Source organism: Stegodyphus dumicola, chromosome X1, assembly GCF_044657685.1.
Source record: "Stegodyphus dumicola isolate Sdum_Otavi_A_Nest chromosome X1, ASM4465768v1".
NCBI classification, from domain to species: Eukaryota; Metazoa; Arthropoda; class Arachnida; order Araneae; family Eresidae; genus Stegodyphus; species Stegodyphus dumicola.
In genome coordinates this window covers 177513727-177532836 of record NC_140780.1, presented here as the reverse complement: position 1 = coordinate 177532836, position 19110 = coordinate 177513727, and the positions used below count along the sequence as shown (strand labels likewise).

General features: G+C 32.8%; 1 protein-coding gene across 4 annotated transcripts in view; it reads left to right on the top strand.

Moving 5' to 3' along the window:
* Positions 1-19110, top strand: part of LOC118202924 (uncharacterized) — a 172448-nt gene that overhangs the window by 68761 nt on the left and 84577 nt on the right. For 3 of the 4 annotated variants that reach the window (XM_085807043.1, XM_085807042.1, XM_085807040.1), the window contains exons 2-3: positions 617-855; positions 10675-10839. In XM_085807043.1, coding sequence (XP_085663169.1) covers positions 692-855; positions 10675-10839 — 329 coding nt within the window. In that variant the 5' untranslated portion in view covers positions 617-691. The remainder of the gene's footprint in view (positions 1-616; positions 856-10674; positions 10840-19110) is intronic. The other variant, XM_085807041.1, reaches the window with a different exon arrangement.

The following is a 19110-nucleotide window of genomic DNA, read 5'->3' as shown; positions in this document are numbered from 1 at the left end:
ATAATCAGACTCTTCCTTATCTCTTTCAGTTTTTCAAATGAAACTCAATTGGTTAAACAACCAAAATCATTTCTGTTCAGCTGGAATAATTTATACATTATACGTTCACTGCTTGAATAACTGCTTCTGCCACCAGAAGCTAATCTGCTTCGCATAACAAACTAAAAATAATTAAAGTTATATTAGCATTTCGCGTGCAAGCTGGCGAATTATATTAACTGTTCGAAAATTCTCTCAATTCAAATACCTTTAAACATTATTACATTGAAGAACCCAGTTGTAGACTTCAAGCTTAACATTCTCTATCAAAAAATTACCTGCACTTTTCTCCATTCACAATATGATCATCTTTTGAAGGACTACATTTGTTACTTTGCTTGGAAAACAGTGAACAAATCAGTAGGTAAATGCTAATTTCCGATAATAAACTAACACGTAACGCAGCGCTCTAATCGATGTTCTTGCGACTGTTAGGTAAATTAATAAAAATCGATAGCTTTACAAAGAATAGCGTGAATGGCCTTTGTTTTATTTATTTTTCTTTTTCAGTGTTTATTATAATTTTTTTTTATGCTCTTGATGTTGAATTAAGGGTTGCTATTTAAATTCCCTCTAGGAAGAAGTAAAAAGTTAAACGAACGCCCGCAAGGATTTCAGAAAAATACAAATCTAGAACCTGTGTGTGAGTAACATGACAACTACTTGGAGTTCTGGGACGACTTTAACTTCACCTTCTTATGGGAATGATCAGAAACCAGAGGAGCTTATAGGAAAAGGATTTAGCTTTATGGATTTTTTGCCTCAGATTCGTGAATCTGGAGGATTCTTTTCTGAACCTGTGTACGAAACGTTTAGGTAAGTGTGTTTAAATGACGGAGATAAGTTTATTTATCGTTAAGTTATTTATCATTTTTATTTTATTCGTTGAGTTTCTTAATCAAAAACCCATAAATGCTTTGCAAAATATGAAATAGATAATAAAACAAAATTCTAGATTTAGGCTTTCAATTGCCCATATTCGGGTGGAGACGTACGTTATTTAAAATCTGATGACCCTAGGTACCGTTGTTTTATCACAATGCGAGAAACATACATACATTTATGCAGATTCTTCATTATTTAATTTCTTTAAATATAATACAGGGCTCTAATATTTGGTTACAACAATTTAAAAAGTGATTCGCCGTTTATAGTGAATCAACGAAAAATGACAAAACGAAATTAATAGCCTCCCCTTTGGACTCATAAAATTGAAAGGTTCCAGATATTAACGATTGCCCAAAAGGGCTCTTTTAATAAGTTTAATGATGTTTATCAATAGAGATTATTGATAGAGATGGCCCGGATGGAATAGCGAAACATTTTATAGGATATTAGACGAATGTGCATGTAGTCTAACATGGGGATGCTAGATATCTTCTGTATACTTAAAAAAAAAAAAAGAAAAAAAAAATGTGTAATATACTTCTATAAAAGTATTTAATGCTTTTAATTAGATACATCAGGAACTAAATGTATTTTTATTTAAATCAGATTAAAAAGTAAAAAAATAATATTCTTAAGAACTGCGTCTGTTGCTTTTATATAGTTTAGTTTGTTAATTGCTAAATGGCAGATCAAATATGAAAGAATAATATTTTACGTTTTCCAAACGGCAGCAGACTCGAATGAAAAGCGAAACAATGCAAAATCGTGTTTCCAGATTAATAGCCATTTTGGGTTAAAAAAAATGTTTGAATCTACTCATCCAGAAAGGCATTACAGTAGAAAACATTTACTACTAATATTCTATAGATAATTAAAAATAAGTGTTAAAATATGTTGTGTCTGATCGCCAGTGGCGAATTAAATCGACAAATTAAATCGTCAATGAAGAATTTTGACGAAATTTTAAAATTTCTCTAAATTTCTAAAAGAGAGCTGCATTATCAAATATGAAATATTTGTATATTTTCAAATTTCCCTTTCATATTGTAATTAGTTTGTAATTAATTCAGTAATTAATTTATTTTCTTTTCACACTGTAATTAAATCACATCAAATTTCCTTTTCACATTATAATTTTTTAATATTATATACTTCTATACGAACAAAAGTATTTTCAGTTTTTTGTGTAATGCTGTGTATATTTGCAATATTTTATCCTAAATGCTTTATCAATTTTCCAATAAAATTGCTGTCGGCATACACTTATTTGAAGTCCAACTAAATTTTCAGTCGTGGGGATGTAGTAAAATCTACACTAGCAAAAGTGATGCTGTAAAACTAACTGTTAAATAATAAATAAAGGAACTGCTAATAAAAACAAAGGAACAAAAAAATAAATAAAATTTTTAGTCATCAAAAGCAAACTTTCTCTAAATGTTCGCTGCGAAAAATATAAAAAAGATACAAATGTAATTCTTATACTGTTTAATTGTTTTCTTATATAATGCTACCTTTTCAGATATTACAGAGACAAATTGCAATTTTATTACTGAAATTTATTAATTAGGTTTTTTTTTAATTTTACAGTTAATCTGACAGACTCTTTCGGCTATTTAGTGACTAATGTTTGTTTCAGTTTTGCGATTTTATGTTTCATTGATTTTGTATAGTAAATTTCTGTAAAACATATATTGTATTAAGAGTAAAAATTCATTCTGGATAAAATAAATGTATGCTTATACGTTATTTTACGTTTTTAAATAAGTAAATGTCGTATATAAATTTAGTAGATGCATTGCACTTGATTTCGTACCTTTTGTAGTAGGCCTAACGGAGTTTAACCCTTTGCGGCACAGTGTGTCCGGTCTGGACACACCTAAAAATTTCCTTCTGTACAGAAAAATTGAATAAAAAAGGATTTATAGGTTACTTTGAACCTTCTTTATTTATAGTAGATGGCATCTCAACACAAACCAGTCCATATATTTTAGCCATGTTTAGTTTTTTAAGACCCTCATTTTTCAAAGAAATCTTCCAGATTTTTTTTAGGGTTTAAAAGGAATTGTTTGAAAAGAAATTTATATGTTATTCTTTTGGCTGTATGCTAGTCTCCTTATTCTATATCAGTTTTAAATTTTTACCTTGAAATCTTGCCTAAAATCGGCGAACTCTAGGTGTGCCCAGACTGGGCTCACCGATAATCTAGGACAGCTGAGAGTCTGTATTCTTTGTTTCTCCGCATCTCATCGGTTAGTTCATTGACAACAATGCTCGTTTCAGCACTCTTTTCGAAGCTCTATTCAATCAGTGTGCCAATTTGGGCACACCCGCAGAATTACAACGATAAGTGCTATCTTCACAAAATTTTACTTGTGTACTCCTCTAGGACTAATTAGACAGCCTACTTTTTTTTTAATCAAAACTCCGACTTTAAAAGGTAGCGTGCCGGAAAAGGTTAACGAGTCTTTTCTTCCTCTAACCATTTTATTCCATGAGAATATGTTGTCTAGAGAATTTGTCTGATCGCGTTATAAAAACTAGGTGAATGATTTTCTGATTTATGGAAATCTTAATTTTATTTGATTCTGAATTATTTATTTTAATGCTTTAATTTTGGGGAAAAACAGATGCTTCTGGGAATATTATTTAGTTTAAAAGAATATTATTTATTTTTCTTTTATTTGCAATTTTTGTACAAGCTTTGATTCATTGTGAAAAGAAGCAGGGAAAGGGAGGCAATTTTGCTAAGTTATGATTTCGCGCGCTTTTGTCCTTTAGAATGTTCTAGAAAAAATTTCATTTTGCAGTTGACCTTAGGACAGGAAGTACGTGACAGAAGGGTCAGAGGTTGCCACCTGATTTTCGATGTAAGTCATTCAGGTTTTGGCGATTGAGGGTCCGGTTGTTGGCTAAGTGAAGAAGGGCGCGCATGCGCGATCACCCTTATTTCCGCATTCAGGGGTTGAAAACGCAAATTTTGCCAAAATTAAGGGGGCGATAATTGAAGCCATAGTGGGAGCCGTTTGTGGAGGAGAGGAAGAAAATTTGAGTTTTAACCATTTTTCATGCGAGACTTGGAGACTTGCTTGCGGAGCTTACTTTGGACGTCACTCTTGCAACTTACTCTGGGGTTGAGCTTTCGAAACGATGGAATTTACGAAGAGAGATGCTCCCCGGCCGCGTTTTGACTAAGAGGCGAGAGACTTTACTCACTTACTCTTCTTACTCTTGGAATCACTTACTGGGTGGACTTGCTTACTTTTGGGCTAAGATTGTAACTTCGAGCTTGCTCTTGGGATGAGCGAGTGAAGGCGAGCTGTAATTGCCTAGAGAGACGTTTCCGGCCGGGAGCTGCAAACATGCTCCCCTGCCGCGTTTTGGTTAAAAGGCGAAATTGAACCCGGGCGAGTGACTTAAGACTTTCAAGACCAGGCGGACAGCCGTGCTGGGCAGCAGTGCTCCTGTTTCTGTTTTCCAGAGTGAAAATAGCTTCGTCGTTATGAAAACCAGTTACCTGCGTGTGTGTTTCGCCAATAGTGCCAGGACAGGACGATGTCCTCTGAAACTTCCATTTGTGAACGTAAAATCAGCGCCGCCGACGTCAACGCTTATTAGGATACGAGTCCTCCACTTCAAGACGTCCTTACAAGATAAGTTCTATTTTTTTGTGTTTGAACTTTAAGTAAGGTTTCAACGACTTCCTTGGAATGTAAAATAACAACGTCGAATCTTAAATTAATTCTCAGGCTTTCAATTGTTTCCCTTTCCCCTTCTTAATTGACCGAGACAAACCTTAAGGTCTTTATATGAATTAGGATGTAATAATTTAAGTTGTTTGTGTAATCTTCCTTAGAACAGATATGAATTGCAAATAATATGTTTTCCTTAACCTCTTAGAAATTATAGAACGGGTACCCGTTAAATTAAAAGAGTCATGTAATAGATTTGCAAAGCATGAATTTAAATGTAACAAAAAAAAAAATGACAAATTGAAGAATTCACCTAATAAATAAGTAAATTGAAAATAAGTAATTGAAAATAAGTCTAAAATAAGTAAATTGAAACTAACAAAAATAAGAAGTTTGACTCCCTGATTAGGATAAGATTAATTTTTAATTGTGAGGAATTTGAATAAACTGGTATTTAATCTGGAAACCTATTACTTATGTTTTCTTTATATCCTTTATGTGTTTTTCTTATATATATATATATTGATTTTACATGTTATTTATTCGATCCTCTCACGGCGCGGTCCCTGATGCATTTTCACAACGCAATGCATTAAAAATTCACTTATACGATCACTAAAAGTTTGGTAATTAGCAAACTCTTAAAAGTTTAGTTTCTCAGTTGATATTCAGTTAGTTGCGGTTTCACCTGTCTGTTTCTGCATTAGTTTCCTCCCTAAGAGGAAGTTGTAACACAGCATTGGTGCCCATGATTTTTTCGGCAAGGTCTCGCAACAGAACATTGGTGTAGTAGCTATTTAACAAATATCCATACAGTAGTGCTTTGCAAATCATTGCAGTCTGGTCTTTGAAGTTAATTAAATTGTTTAAGTTTTATTCTTATCACCTAATATATATTAACTTCGATATAATCTAATCGCGTATTATTTTGCAAGTTTCAAATAACAATAACATTTTTAAACCAACAGTCATCTTGATTGCCAAAATCTGAAAAATCAGAGAGACATTGATTTAGAGTTTTAGTATTAAACTTTGTCTTTATTTGATAGCATAAATACATGTTGTTTCAAGATCATACAACGTACATTTTAAATTAACGGTTTTTAACCAAGAGGAAAGAATATTATAGTTCAAGTGAAAATGTAGTTGAAATTGCGGAATAGAAGAAATCCTCGCCTCATCAGCCGAAAAGACTGGCTCTGAAAACAATTCAGATGACACATTTCAAAATGAATTCACAGTTCTTCTGTCAAATAACAAATCCGGGAGGAAGGAAGCCTCAATAAAGTATTACGGAATTATAATGAAAAAGTTATTAATATAAGGGACGACAAAAATAAAATCGGTACTTACGTATTTAGCTGTCAACCGATTTCGGCAGTATCGCCAAAAGTGCAATTTATTGCCAGTAATGGATAAGCGTGATGTTATAAAAGGCTCACAAGAACTTTTGGTTTCATATAACACTGATCCTCAGTAAGCACGTTTAGTTTTTGTAATCAATTTATAAGTAAACTGCTGACTGTTTTTCTCTTATATTTAAAAAAAGTTTTATTAAAATTTGAGATCTTTCTTCTACAGAATAGCAAACATCGAAGTATTTTAAAATCTGCGAGTCTGGTTATACTGATTCGCAAACTCAAAACATTAAAAAGGCTGCAGTGCGTCAAAATGGCGCAATAACAGACATCGCAGAACGGTGCGCCACCATTTAGATTCGTATTTAAATGAATTTATATGGCCTAGAGTTCGTAAAGAAGGGGGGAGTTTTTTTGCTATTTTACATCAAATGAGGCTTTTTTGACTGCCGGAGTGATTGGTACTAGTTATAATGAAATTCTTCGTCAGATAATCTCAAAGCTTGAGCTCGTAATTATTTAAGTTTTTATATACCAGATTCATAACTCATATCTGTTGACTATCTAATTAAATGAAAATCCGTCTGTTAACTAAATAAAGAGCCGCCGCAATCACAGTTTCGTGAGATCTCAAGCAGCTTTCGTGGTCGACGGGAGGATACCTAAATACCGAAAAATGTAAGAATATCTTGCGGTGTGTTCAAAATAAAAATTATAAAAAATTATATATACAATGGGTAAAAGAAGTATTGGCAATTGCCCTATAGTTGTTCACATTTCCTAACAAACGAAATGCTTGACAATTTTAGATGGATATAACGAACACATGAGGTAATAAACACACAAATCTAATGAAACTTTCAGTTTAATATATATTTTACACAAAATATACAATAAAAGCGTAGGTGTGGATGTCAAAAAATTATTGGCAAAGTTCTAAGTGCTATGCAAATTTTGTTATGTTGAGGCCCCGTGTTTAATCTGATAGGAAACCCTGTTAGTATAAAGTCTGCAGTGCTACCTCAAAAACTTTTAAAACGTTATTTTGCTAATACTGATAAACTGGCTTCGAAATCGAAGGAGTTGGATATTAATGTTAAAAACATGATTATTTAGCTCAGAAATGAGAGTTTAACTTACCGTGCTGTAGGATTACAACTGAACATAAGTTTATTTACAATTAGAAATGTTGTAAGAGAGTTCAAAGAGACAGGCTCGACGGAAAATAAGATTAGAAGTGGACGGCCTCGAATATTTTCTGCAAGGAAAAAAGTGGTATTATCAAAAGAGGTTGAGAAAAACCCTAAATTAAGTGCACCTCAGTTACCCAAAGATGTTGCTAATACTTCGCATAAAGCTTTTAGTGTGCGCACTATACGGAATGTTTGACATGAAGGAAGTTATTACAGAAGGGCATCTAGAAACAAACCTTTCATTTCAGAAATAAACAGGAGAAAGAGATTAGATTTTGCAAAATCTCATGTTAATTTATCAGACGAATTTTGGAACACAGTTATTATGTCCGACGAATCAAAGCTTAATATTTTCGAGAGTGATGGACGACAATATGTGTAGAGAAAGCCAAGCATTGAACTGGGAAAACAATAGTTAACACCGAAAGTAAAACATGTTGGAGGGAGCGTCGTAGTTTGAGGCTGTATGGCAAAAAAAAAAAAAAAAATGGAGTTGGTAACCTGTGCTTCATTGATGGTATTATGACAGCACATACATACGTTGACACATTGCGCCATAAAATAAAATTCAATGCCCAAAATCAACAGGATAATAACCCTAAGAATACCTCACCTGGCAGTGAACCTCACCTTACAATATTTACTCTATAACGCTCCTGCCGCCCAACCGGTAAAGTGGTTAGCGTTGCCGACTGCCATGCCGAAGGACCTGGGTTCGAATCCCGGAGAAGGCATGATGTTTGTAAATGTTCAATAAAACGTTGTAAAAACGTTTGTTGTTAAATGTCTTCGTTTCAATATTAAACCTCACGGATTGGAGGAAACGGCGTTCGCCAAAGTCCTCATCTCCTTTTTTCTTGCTTAAAATGCAAGATAGATACAGATAGAGAGAACGCTCCTCGCCAGTTAAAGACACCGCCTCAATCGCCTAACATAAATTCAATTGAAAATTTATGGCACAAACTGGACCTAGAACCCAGGAAACATAAAATGTCGTGTAAAGATGAACTTAAGCATTTACTTCTGCAAGAATGATTACAAGCAAGAAGATTACAAGCAAAATGCTAAATGCAAAAAGTATGAATACAAAGTATTAAATTTTGTGCCCACATTTATTGTATTAACTTGCCAATACTTTTTTGACATGGAAATTTACGTTTTTATTCTTAAAAGAAATTTCATTAGATTTGTGTCTCTGTTGCCTCATGTGTTCATTACGTCCAGCTAAAATTGTCAAGCATTTCCTTTGTTAGCTAGATTGATCAAGTATAGGTAATTGCCAATACTTTTTTTACCCACTGTATATATATTAAAATAAAAGTCTGGTAAGAAATTTACAGCACTTTAATTTTAAAGGTCTATTTAAAAGAAATGGGTCGTGTTCACCTTAACCACGGGAAAAAACATGAAAGCTTCCATTCAACTAATCTGTTCATCGTCATTCGTCAAACTGGCTGAGTCCAGCGGTTTTATTGCTCGTCGCTAATCGCCTTCCATTTTGAAAAAAATCTGTAATTCACTTCAGTTCGCTAATTGCAACTGGTGTTAAAAGATTATTACTTTTTTTTTTTTTTTTTTTTTTTTTTTTTTGCAGAGTTTTATACATTCAATCTGTAATCACCGTATATATTATCACATAAAATATGTACTGCTTCTATCGCGCTGAAATGATTAAAATATGAGAAATCTTTCAATAGTAAGAGGATTTCCAATATTTCTTGTGCATTGAGCTAATTTTTCAAGCATTAAATTTCCGTCAGTTCTATTTAAGATTTCCTTTTGAGTTACTATGTATTGACAAACAACTTGTGTATAAGCACAACCAACCTGGCGCAGTTTTGAGAATTATTACAGGAAAAGAATAATTATATATAACTGCAAAAGATTATTTATTATATTTTTTTTCATTTTGATTATGTATTATAATATAGTTTTCGTTTTAATTAGATATTTATTTCAAAAATCAATCTATAAATCAACTTATAAGTAGATTTTTGTTTCTTTTGTTCTGATGGTAATTTAATGGCAATCACTCGAGGATAAATTCATACCAGTGGATTTTTTAGCGATTTTGCGACAACGTCTGTAGGAATTTCAGTGTAATTTTTTCCTCAGCAGGAAAATCCAACAAGCGCATAGTTTAAAATTGAGTTTAAAAATATTAAGATTTATCGATAACAACAGTTGGAACTTGCAATGTAACAAAAAGAACACGAAAAAAATTATGGCTTTGCTTTTTAAAACTGAAGAATTGCCGGGCCATGGTTTCCTGAAGAATTGTTATACGCGTGGTAGTCGAATTTTGGCTCACTTTAAAAATTTGCCGATATTTAGTAATATGGTTGTCCTAATACGCAAACCCAAAATGCATTTTTTCGCTTTTTCTATCTTCATCCATATTTTATATTTTCGTTACGTGAATTGATTAACTTACCGACTTCCCAAATTTGTAAATCTGCATTTTGAAAATTATGGAAGCTCTCAAATAATGCTGTATTGGCAAATCTCGTTATTTTTTACAATTTTTTGACTACATGATATTCGCAGGTTTTTTTTTATGATTATATATCCCTACAGGAATAGATTCATATATGTTTCTTTCAGAAAATTGAGACTTCGAGTTTAGAAGACCTTTGTTAGATAATCCTCCATTAAATGTTTAAGCAGATAGCCCTGGTATGCACTGCCGTACTTAAATAACCAGCAAACAAACTGTTAATAGGTTCTCATTATTTAGTGAAACCTGTGAAACATTTATTAAGTTACTGAAGGCAGAGTGCACAAGAAAGTTATCATGATAACTTGATAACATTCGTGAATTTGTTTGTTTACAACCGATTATAGCAAGGCATGCAAGGACTATCAGCTTAAAGCAAGGGATGCCCCTAGCAAAAACATTTTAAGACTAACTGGTTATTCTCTCTAAACTTCGAGAAGCGACAGAAACGCCATTTCGAACCCTGTTCGAGCCCAGGGATAAAGAAAGAGAGCCTGGTTCGAGCCATCTTATGGTGAATGGTTTTATTCATTCGGCCACTGGTAAACAGGACTTAGAAATGAACAAGGAGCTAATTTGGAAACTAGTCAAAAGCTCTTTAAATACTTAAGAATTCAGAAAATATTACGATAACTTTGAAATTCAAAGACGGATAGAATCTCTTTATGCGATATATATCTAAACTTTGTGAGATTTTTACATCCAATTTCGCTAAAGCTTCGCTTTAGGAAGTTATAAATATAAATTTTAATCAAGAGCGTTATCTGAGGCAGTATTCGAAGTACGAAAATTTTTAAATTAACTCCACGGAAAAGTCTTTCATGTTTTAGTATTTTAAGTAAACTCTGCGTATTTTGAGAAACTATTTAATGCTAGTCTCGTGAAGCAGAAAGATTTTAGTCGGAGGTCTCTCGAAATGCGCAGAAACATTTGTTTGAAATAAAGCTAATATTGCTAATATAACTAAAGCTAATATTGCCTGATTTAAAAAATCAGAAATTATTTTTCAGAACACTAGTTGATCGTGCAAATGCTTGGTTGCAAGCCAATCCGCAATGGGAAATAAAAACATGTGAAAGTGTTGAATTCAAAGCCTCAAGAAAAGAATTTGATACTCAAACTATGACTTATTTAGAGTATGGAACAACTGTTAATAGTTACATCAGAGGACTCAGGTATACCTTTTTGTTAATGATACATTCTCGAATTATTTATTAAACTTTCTTGTTTAAAACTACATAATAACCATTTATATTTTAAAAGAGAGAAGCACAATATGGTTTACCGAACATTCTTATCGGTACTTCTTACTATTACCACCCACGTTATTTAAAGTGCGGCGAGACTGTCAAGTTTTAATTAAGGGAAAGGTTAGACAATAAAATATCACGCGTGTTTACTTCTCCCATATGTTTTCTGACTTCTAAATTTCCGCGATTACGTTTAATATAAAGTGCTAGTTTATTATCTCGAGCAAACCTTGATCTCGAGTACCTCTGGCATACAAGCCTTATAATTTTTTGGCCCATTATCCGTCTTTTTAACCCATTATCCCTCTTTTTAACTGATTAAACCGTCTAAAGGGCCAGCAAATCTCTCTCTCTCTCTTTTTTTTTTTTTTTTTTTTCTAAACGGAGGACTCAAAAGTGAATCGTGGGAATGATTGCCGGCCGTTTGGCAGCAGGTTGCAACATATGTTGGTCCCTTTAAATTATGGGGGGGGGGCGGTGCGTAATGATAAGGAAGTATCTATTTATGATTTTTTTTAAGCTTTTGAAGATTAAAAAAATACCTATATTGCAACTGTGGTACTTAAACAGCTTAGATTGTATATAGGGTACCTTTCCGTTTCGCCGGCGCAAATCTCGCCTAGCAGACTTTATTGACGGCAACATACGGGATACACATAAAAAATGTTAAAAAATGTTAGTTCTTAAGAATTTTTTATTTTGAAGGCATAAACATTTTAATATAGTTTAAAATTTTATAAAAAGCTAATAAATAAAGACAATAAATTTGTCAAAAGACATTAATTCAAGAATTTACTATGCTTTTATGGTTCATATCACGAGACCCCCAAGTGATCTTATCTCACGCAAACTTCGCTACAAAAATCTAATTATCTCAGTAATTATCTACATTAATTTCAAGTTAAATCTTAATTTGGAATACAAGTTTAAATGAAAGAATTATTTGAATTCGTACGAATAGCTTACTCAGAAATTATATAAAACCGCAGTGCTTTACTTCGCTAGTGCATTCTCGTTAGAATTGATGAATTTAACCCTTGACTTTGCCTTTTCTATATTTTCGCCTTCGGGTGTGCGGTGTGATTGCATCATAATTGACTTAATTACCGCGAAGGGCCAGGGCCTTAGGGCATAAAATTAAACTATCTGGTAAAAATTCTATGTAATTGTATGCCAGTATTGAAAGAAACAATCAATCTGATAAGAAATGGCTGGGACTTGTTTTGAAAATGAGGCGCAAAAGGCTACCAGCGAGGATATTCCGTTTGGCATCAGTTGTACCATTGCTGGCGACTTTATCGGCTGCGCCGGCAAAACGGAAAAGTACCGTACGTAGTTTATCCCCAAATACGAAGCCGAATTTTCTCTTGGTTATTTCTCCACAGACTGAATTCAAAATGAGACGGCATTTAAAATTAGGAAAAAAAAAAAAATCTTACTTTGGCATGGATTTGGAATAAAACTCTATCGACTTCGAAGGAAATCAGACGTAGGAAACATATTTTTGCTAATGAAAAAGAGGGTCCTATGTCTGATTGCTTATGGAAATAAAAACATGTGAAGAATATGTTTATGGAGAATATGCTTATGGAAATAAAAAAGAAGAAGTAAAAAAGAAGAATAATAAAATAAAAGAAATAAAAAAGAAGAATATGCTTATGGAAATAAAAACATGTGAGTTTTATTCAAAAATCTATATCAACTAAGATGTCTTTTTGCTAATTTTAAATTTCGCACTGGTGTGTTTCTCTTTCAGTTTAAGAGGAAGGCAGACAAATGTTTTATCATCAATTGTTTACCTTGTTCAGGCTCTTACTTTGATACTAAGCAGTATATTTGCTTAAGCAAAAGAACGATGTCAGATCCTCTTAAAAAAATCGATAGCGTTTTCTTTAAATTCTATCCTATTTGAAGGTTACTTCTTTTTTTTTAATTTTAAACTATAAGACAATCTAGAAAAATTTGAAGATAAGTTATTTAAAAGTATTATTCATGATTTTAAAAAAAAGAAAATCTTAGTTTCTAATCAGGAAATCTTAGTTTCTAATTTTGTCTCCTGCGATGCAATTAAAGCTGAATTAATATTTAAAATAAATATAAGAAGAACTATTTAATGTGCTATATTTAGATATAATATTTTAAGCCGTTAATTATATGAAAGAAATGAAATGATATTTAGAATTTTATTTTATCCTTCTGCTGTTTAATATTAATTTATTTTCACTGTGTTTTCTTTTATTCATTTGAATTTAAAATTCAATTTTTAAAATATTATTTTGCTTCTTCATAATCGTACTTTTTATTTACTCTTTATTCGCAATCCATTACAGCTGCCTCTTTTGGATCGCAAAAGTTAAACACCGGAGTACGACTAAAAATTAAATTGTAGTTAAATAAAGGTGGTTCTAATTCTAAATGAAGTGAAATACTTCAACAATCTACAAAAATAATCATTTTATTTACAAAGCAACTTGATTGCATCGAAGGTTCACTGCTAACTAACTACGTCGCAAACTAAAAACTTAACATTCTTTTTCAGAAGCGAAGCGCCCTCTAACGGCGATACATAAATCATTTGGGGGATTTTTCCACACTCCCCACCTGATAATTTTTGCAAAAATTATCACTATTTCAGCATACAAATAATAAAATATAAGAAAGCAACTTACATATCAAATACATTCAACTGATGTAAATATAAACTGCAAAAGGAAATTCTATAAAATAAACAAATATAGTTAACTGCATCAACTCAAATGTACAAAATCAACAAAATACGTAAATATTAATTCAAATTACAAACAGTAAATTATTAGTAATAACTAAACTAATTATCTAAAATTAATGTTAGTGAATATGAAATACAAGAAGTAAAATTAAAAGGTTACAAATTTAGTTCATTTTCAGTCTGATAGTTCAAGGGGGTATATCAATTGCACAGGTCTCTTAAGGTCCCCTTTTTTAGTTTTTACCACACATGATCGTACAAGACCATCACGTCCTTTGAAGACTTGAATTACTCGACCTAAATCCCAGAGGAACTTAGATCTAGTTGTTCCTTCAAGTAAAACTATATCACCAATTTTAAGATTTTTCTTGGCTTCTGGTGTACCGAAGAAGTGAGCATTTCTTAACTCAAGAAGATACTGATTTTTCCATTTTTTCCAGAACTGTTTTATAAGTGTTGTCTGATATTCTTTTCGTTTTATTAGACTCTTTCTTGTTGGAGATTTATTCAGGATCTCAGCAAAGTTGTATGGATATTCATCCTTATGTCCGATCAAAGAAAATCAGCCGGTGCAAGCGGTTCAGGTTCATGTAAATCGTTCACAAAATTTTCGACCTCTGTCAACACAGTCATAAATTCTTCAAAATTCAGTTGAGCTCTGCCTAATATCTTTTTCAACGGTTCCTTTATGGTTTTCATAAGGCGTTCATAAAAAGCTCCCCACCATGGAGCAAGCTCGACGATAAATTTCCAAGTCAAGCCTTCATTTGCTAGAAAATTTTGAAAGTCTGTACCTTTAATTATGCTGTAAAAATACTGTAAATCTTTGGCAGCATATTTGAAAGTTTTCGCGTTATCTGAATAAAAGGTGCGACAGTTTCCTCTTCTCGAAATGAAACGTCTGAGAGCCAAAATGAATTTGTTTGCAGACAATATTGGAAATGAGTTCTAGATGTAACGCTCGTGTAACAGCGCACGTAAACAATACGATGTATGATTTCTGAATTTCGTTTCCAGACCTGATGTAAACTGGACCTGTGAAATCCACGCCTGTAACATAGAAAGTTGGAGTTTCAACAATTCGATCTTTAGGTAACTGAGCTGTCATTTGTTTCGCTGGTTTTACTGCGTATTTCCGACAAATTAAACAGTTCCCTAAGACTTTCTTTACCAACTGACGGCCTTTAGGAATCCAAAATTTCTGTCTTAGTTTGGCTAAAGTTGCTGCAACTCCCGCATGCAGAACGTTATTATGTTCCCTTTTTACAATTAATTCAGTAAATTTGGAATCTTTAGGAAGAAGAACTGGATGCTTCTCGTCAACTGTATATTCGGTTTCTTCTAATCTTCCCTTAATTCGAAGAATTTTATTTTCATCAAGAAACGGTGCCAAGCTGAATACATCAGAGCTTGGAGAAATTGACTTGTTAGATTGAAGAGCCTTAATTTCAGGTGTGAAGAAATCCATCTGGGATTTACGAACACAAAAAATTTCAGTGTCCTGAATTTCAAAAGCACTTAATGTTCCACTATTAGCAGGCAGTTTTCTTGCCTTAGCAACGAAACGTCTAACCCATGCCATAATTCTGAGATATTTCAGCACATTACTGAATTTTGTTATATCCAATAGTTGATCATCTCTTTTCACAACAACGTCATAAACAGATATCTTACTACAGAGTTCTAGTTGCTTATCGTTTCCCACGTCAAAATTCGGTTGAACTGGCCAGTCTATACGTTTGTTTTGTAACCATTCTGGTCCAAACCACCAAAGTGAACAATTTCTTAAATTAGCAACAGTAGTTCCTCGTGATATGAGGTTGGAGGGGTTATCTTTCCCACGGCAATAATGCCAATTATTGCTTTCAGTTAGTTTCTGAATTTCATAAACTCTGTTTTTGATGAAAGATTTAAATTTTTCGGGAGATCCCTGAATCCAAAAATACGTTATTTGAGAATCAGTCCAGTGGAAGGGGATTAATTCGTATTTTAAACATTTTGCGATTTTATCACTCAATCTAGCGGATAAAAGCGCACCTAAAAGCTCCAATCTAGAAAGTGTAAGGGATTTCAGAGGAGCAACTCTACTCTTGGAAGCAACAAAAACTGTTTGAAAAGTTCCATTGTTCAAAACTATTCTCAGATATACCACGCATCCATAAGCTTTCAAACTAGCATCAGAAAAGCTATGGAGTTCTATTTGTTTCACATCTGCATCTAATATTCCTTCTAAATAGTAGCGGGGAATTCTGAGGTGGTTCAGTTCTTCAATTTCTTCGTACCAGGCTTTCCATTTATAACTAAGATCAGGTGGCAGTTCATCGTCCCAATCAATTTTGGCAGACCAGATTTCCCGAATCAGACACTTTATTCTTATAGTGAAAGGGCCATAAAATCCGACAGGATCAAAAATACGGCCTGCGGTTTGCAATAGAAAACGTTTTGAGTTGATCGACGAGGAAATGAAATTTGTCAAGTGCTGAGTGTCAAAATAAAATTATCCGTAAATAAAATTATCCGTAAAATGTCAAAATAAAATTATCATTATCCGTATCCCAGTTAATTCCTAACACTTTGATCGGGACAACTTCAGGAGATTCTTGCATCGAAAATTCTTTGCGATGCCAAATATCTTTGAGTTCTTTGGAATTAGTATGCCACTTATGTAGTGACATGCTAGCTTCATTAAAAATGTTCACAATTTCTAAACTTGTTTTCAGGGCTTGTTCTAAATTTTGGTTACCACCAATAATGTCATCAACATACAGGTAGTTGTTTAAAAGTTCTACTGTTTCAGGATATATTTCTGAATATTTTTGAAGGTGATGCTTAATAGTAGCAGCTAGGAGAAAGGGACTAGATTTTACTCCAAACAAAACTCTTGTAAATCTAAAGGTTTTCAAACTCTCATTGTTATCATTAGGATCATCTTTCCAAAAGAATCGTGTAACGTCTCTGTCTTCTTCATTTAACTCTATCTGTAAGAATGCTTGTGTAATGTCCGCTGTAAAGGCTATCGAATTTTGTCTAAATTTTATCAATAAATCAAAAATATCAGGATATAGGTTCGGACCAGTATATAAACAGTCATTTAGAGAGAGTGTTTTTGGTTTATGGGCTGATGCATCATAAACTATTCTTAGTTTGCTTGTTGCTCTATCATTTCTGATGACTGCTCTATGAGGTAAATAAAATAGGGTTTTATCATTTTGATTGTCTTCTTGAACTGGTTCAATAATATGTTTTAACTCGTAATCCTTTAAAACCTCTGTGTATTGAACAAACAAAGAGTTATCAATTTTAAATTTGTTACTCAATTTCTTAAATCTTTCAAGTGCTATATCCCTATTATCTTCCATTAAATGTTTTGAATTCGGTTTCCAAGGTAATTTTACTTGGTATCTGCAGTTCTTATACCTGATATCAGATTCGAAAGATTTCATAATTTCTAAATCAACAGTTTTGTCGTTTTGAGTATTACTTTCCAAACCCAAGTTTTCTAGCTTCCAAAACTGTTGTAACTGATCTGATATCAAATTTTCATTTACAATTACTTTCATAGTTAATAATTCACTGTGATCATTATTTACTTTACCCTGCAAACACCACCCAAATAAAGATTCTGTGGCTACTACATTTCTTGAAATTCTTTTAATTTTACCAGTAATTATCGAATAGTAGAAATCTACCCCTATGAGAATATCAATTTTGTCACTTTTTCTACAACAATCTGCTAATTGTAAATTTTGTAAAATTTTATTTTTCTTAGCAAAGTTCAAATCTGGAGGAGAGATAACAGTATTGGATATATTTTCGGTTTCAAGAAGCTCAATATATATATTAAGATTAGGATAGTTTACATTTTCTAGTTTTGCTCTAACAACATTAAAGGTTTTTTCTGACGCACTTTTATCACCAAAGGAATAAACAGAAAGTGATTCTTTTCTAACAATCGGAAGTTCCATTTTAGTAGATACATCTTTAGTTATGAAAGATCTCATTGAGCCATTATCAAAAAGAATTCTGACATTTTCAGATTTATCATTATTTCGGATCAATGCAGAAGCCGTTTGTAATAATATTTTATTAGATCTATTTTCATCGGAATTATATGACGAAACAGCGGAAATAACGCTCGAATCCGACGTTTTCTTTTCATGTTTTTCATTATCTTTTTCCTGATGGAATGAATAACAAATGGCTTTCGAGTGTTTATTAAAGCAGAAGGCACAGTATATTTTTTGTTTACAATTTTGAATCCGGTGAAACCGACCTAAACATAAAAAACACCGCGATTCACTTTTTAAGATCTCCTTTTTCTTTTCTACACTTAAAATTTCGCAATCCGCAGATTTATGATTTGTGTTCCCGCAGAACAGACACTGCGATTCGGATGACGCCGCTAATAACTCAACTGTAGACGGCTTGCTCGTTATGGCTGGAGAATGTTTATGTTTGAAGGGCAAATGCTTTTCCAATCGCGAATATTTTTCTCTAGAATTATAATTAACAGAAGCCGCGCGTTCTCTACTGAGCACTTCGTTCCTCAAAAAGGCTAACAAACCTTTTAAATCCCAATTTTCGTCTTTAATTTTTCGGCTATAATCAAGAACGAATTCATTAGGAAGTAATTTCAAAATTAAAGGCGTTAAGAGATTTCCGTAGGTATCAGAGTCTATTTTTAATGCTTCAAGATTTCTTATCTGTACTTCGGCGTGATCTAGAAGTTTTCTTAATCCGTTTATATCATTAGGATTTCTAACAGGTGAAGTACTTAAGAGTTGTCCTAAATGCGAATTAATTAAGATGTTCTTTTGACCAAATCTGGAACGTAACAGTTCAAGAGCAGCTTCGTAATTATTTTCGATGAGAGCGAAACCAGAAATAGCTTTGGCGGCTGAGCCACCAAGAAAGCTTTTTAAGTAAATTAATTTTTCTATTTTTGATAAATTCGGATTTTTTATCAATCGCATTTTCGAACTGACCTATGAATTCTAACCAATCCGAAGAATCACCATAAAATTTAGAGATCGTTAATTTTGGAAGACGAGTGAATTTGTTACTTTCGTTTTGGGATTCTGTAACGGTTTCATTAGAAATGTCTCTTTGCATTGTCCGAATTTTCCAACTTATTCAACTCTTTCAACTTTTTCTTTCCTCTAAACTGCCACACTTGAATTTTCTCTTCATATTCAAAGCGGATGAGATTTCAAGTTCAAATTCGTCTTCTTCGACTTTTAATTCTCGTTCTATTTCAGCGTCTAAATTGCTCAAGGATTTTGATTTTTCGTTTAACTGGTCTAAAATTTCTTCTAATACATTTACATTTATACTACTATCATCTTTATTCAGTTCGGTTTCAATTTTCTTTAATATCTTGGACACTCCGGTCCTCAATACCTTTCGTTTCGATTTCAGTTTAGCAATAAGATCTTCCATATTATATAAAAATAGAAAATACAGGCTTA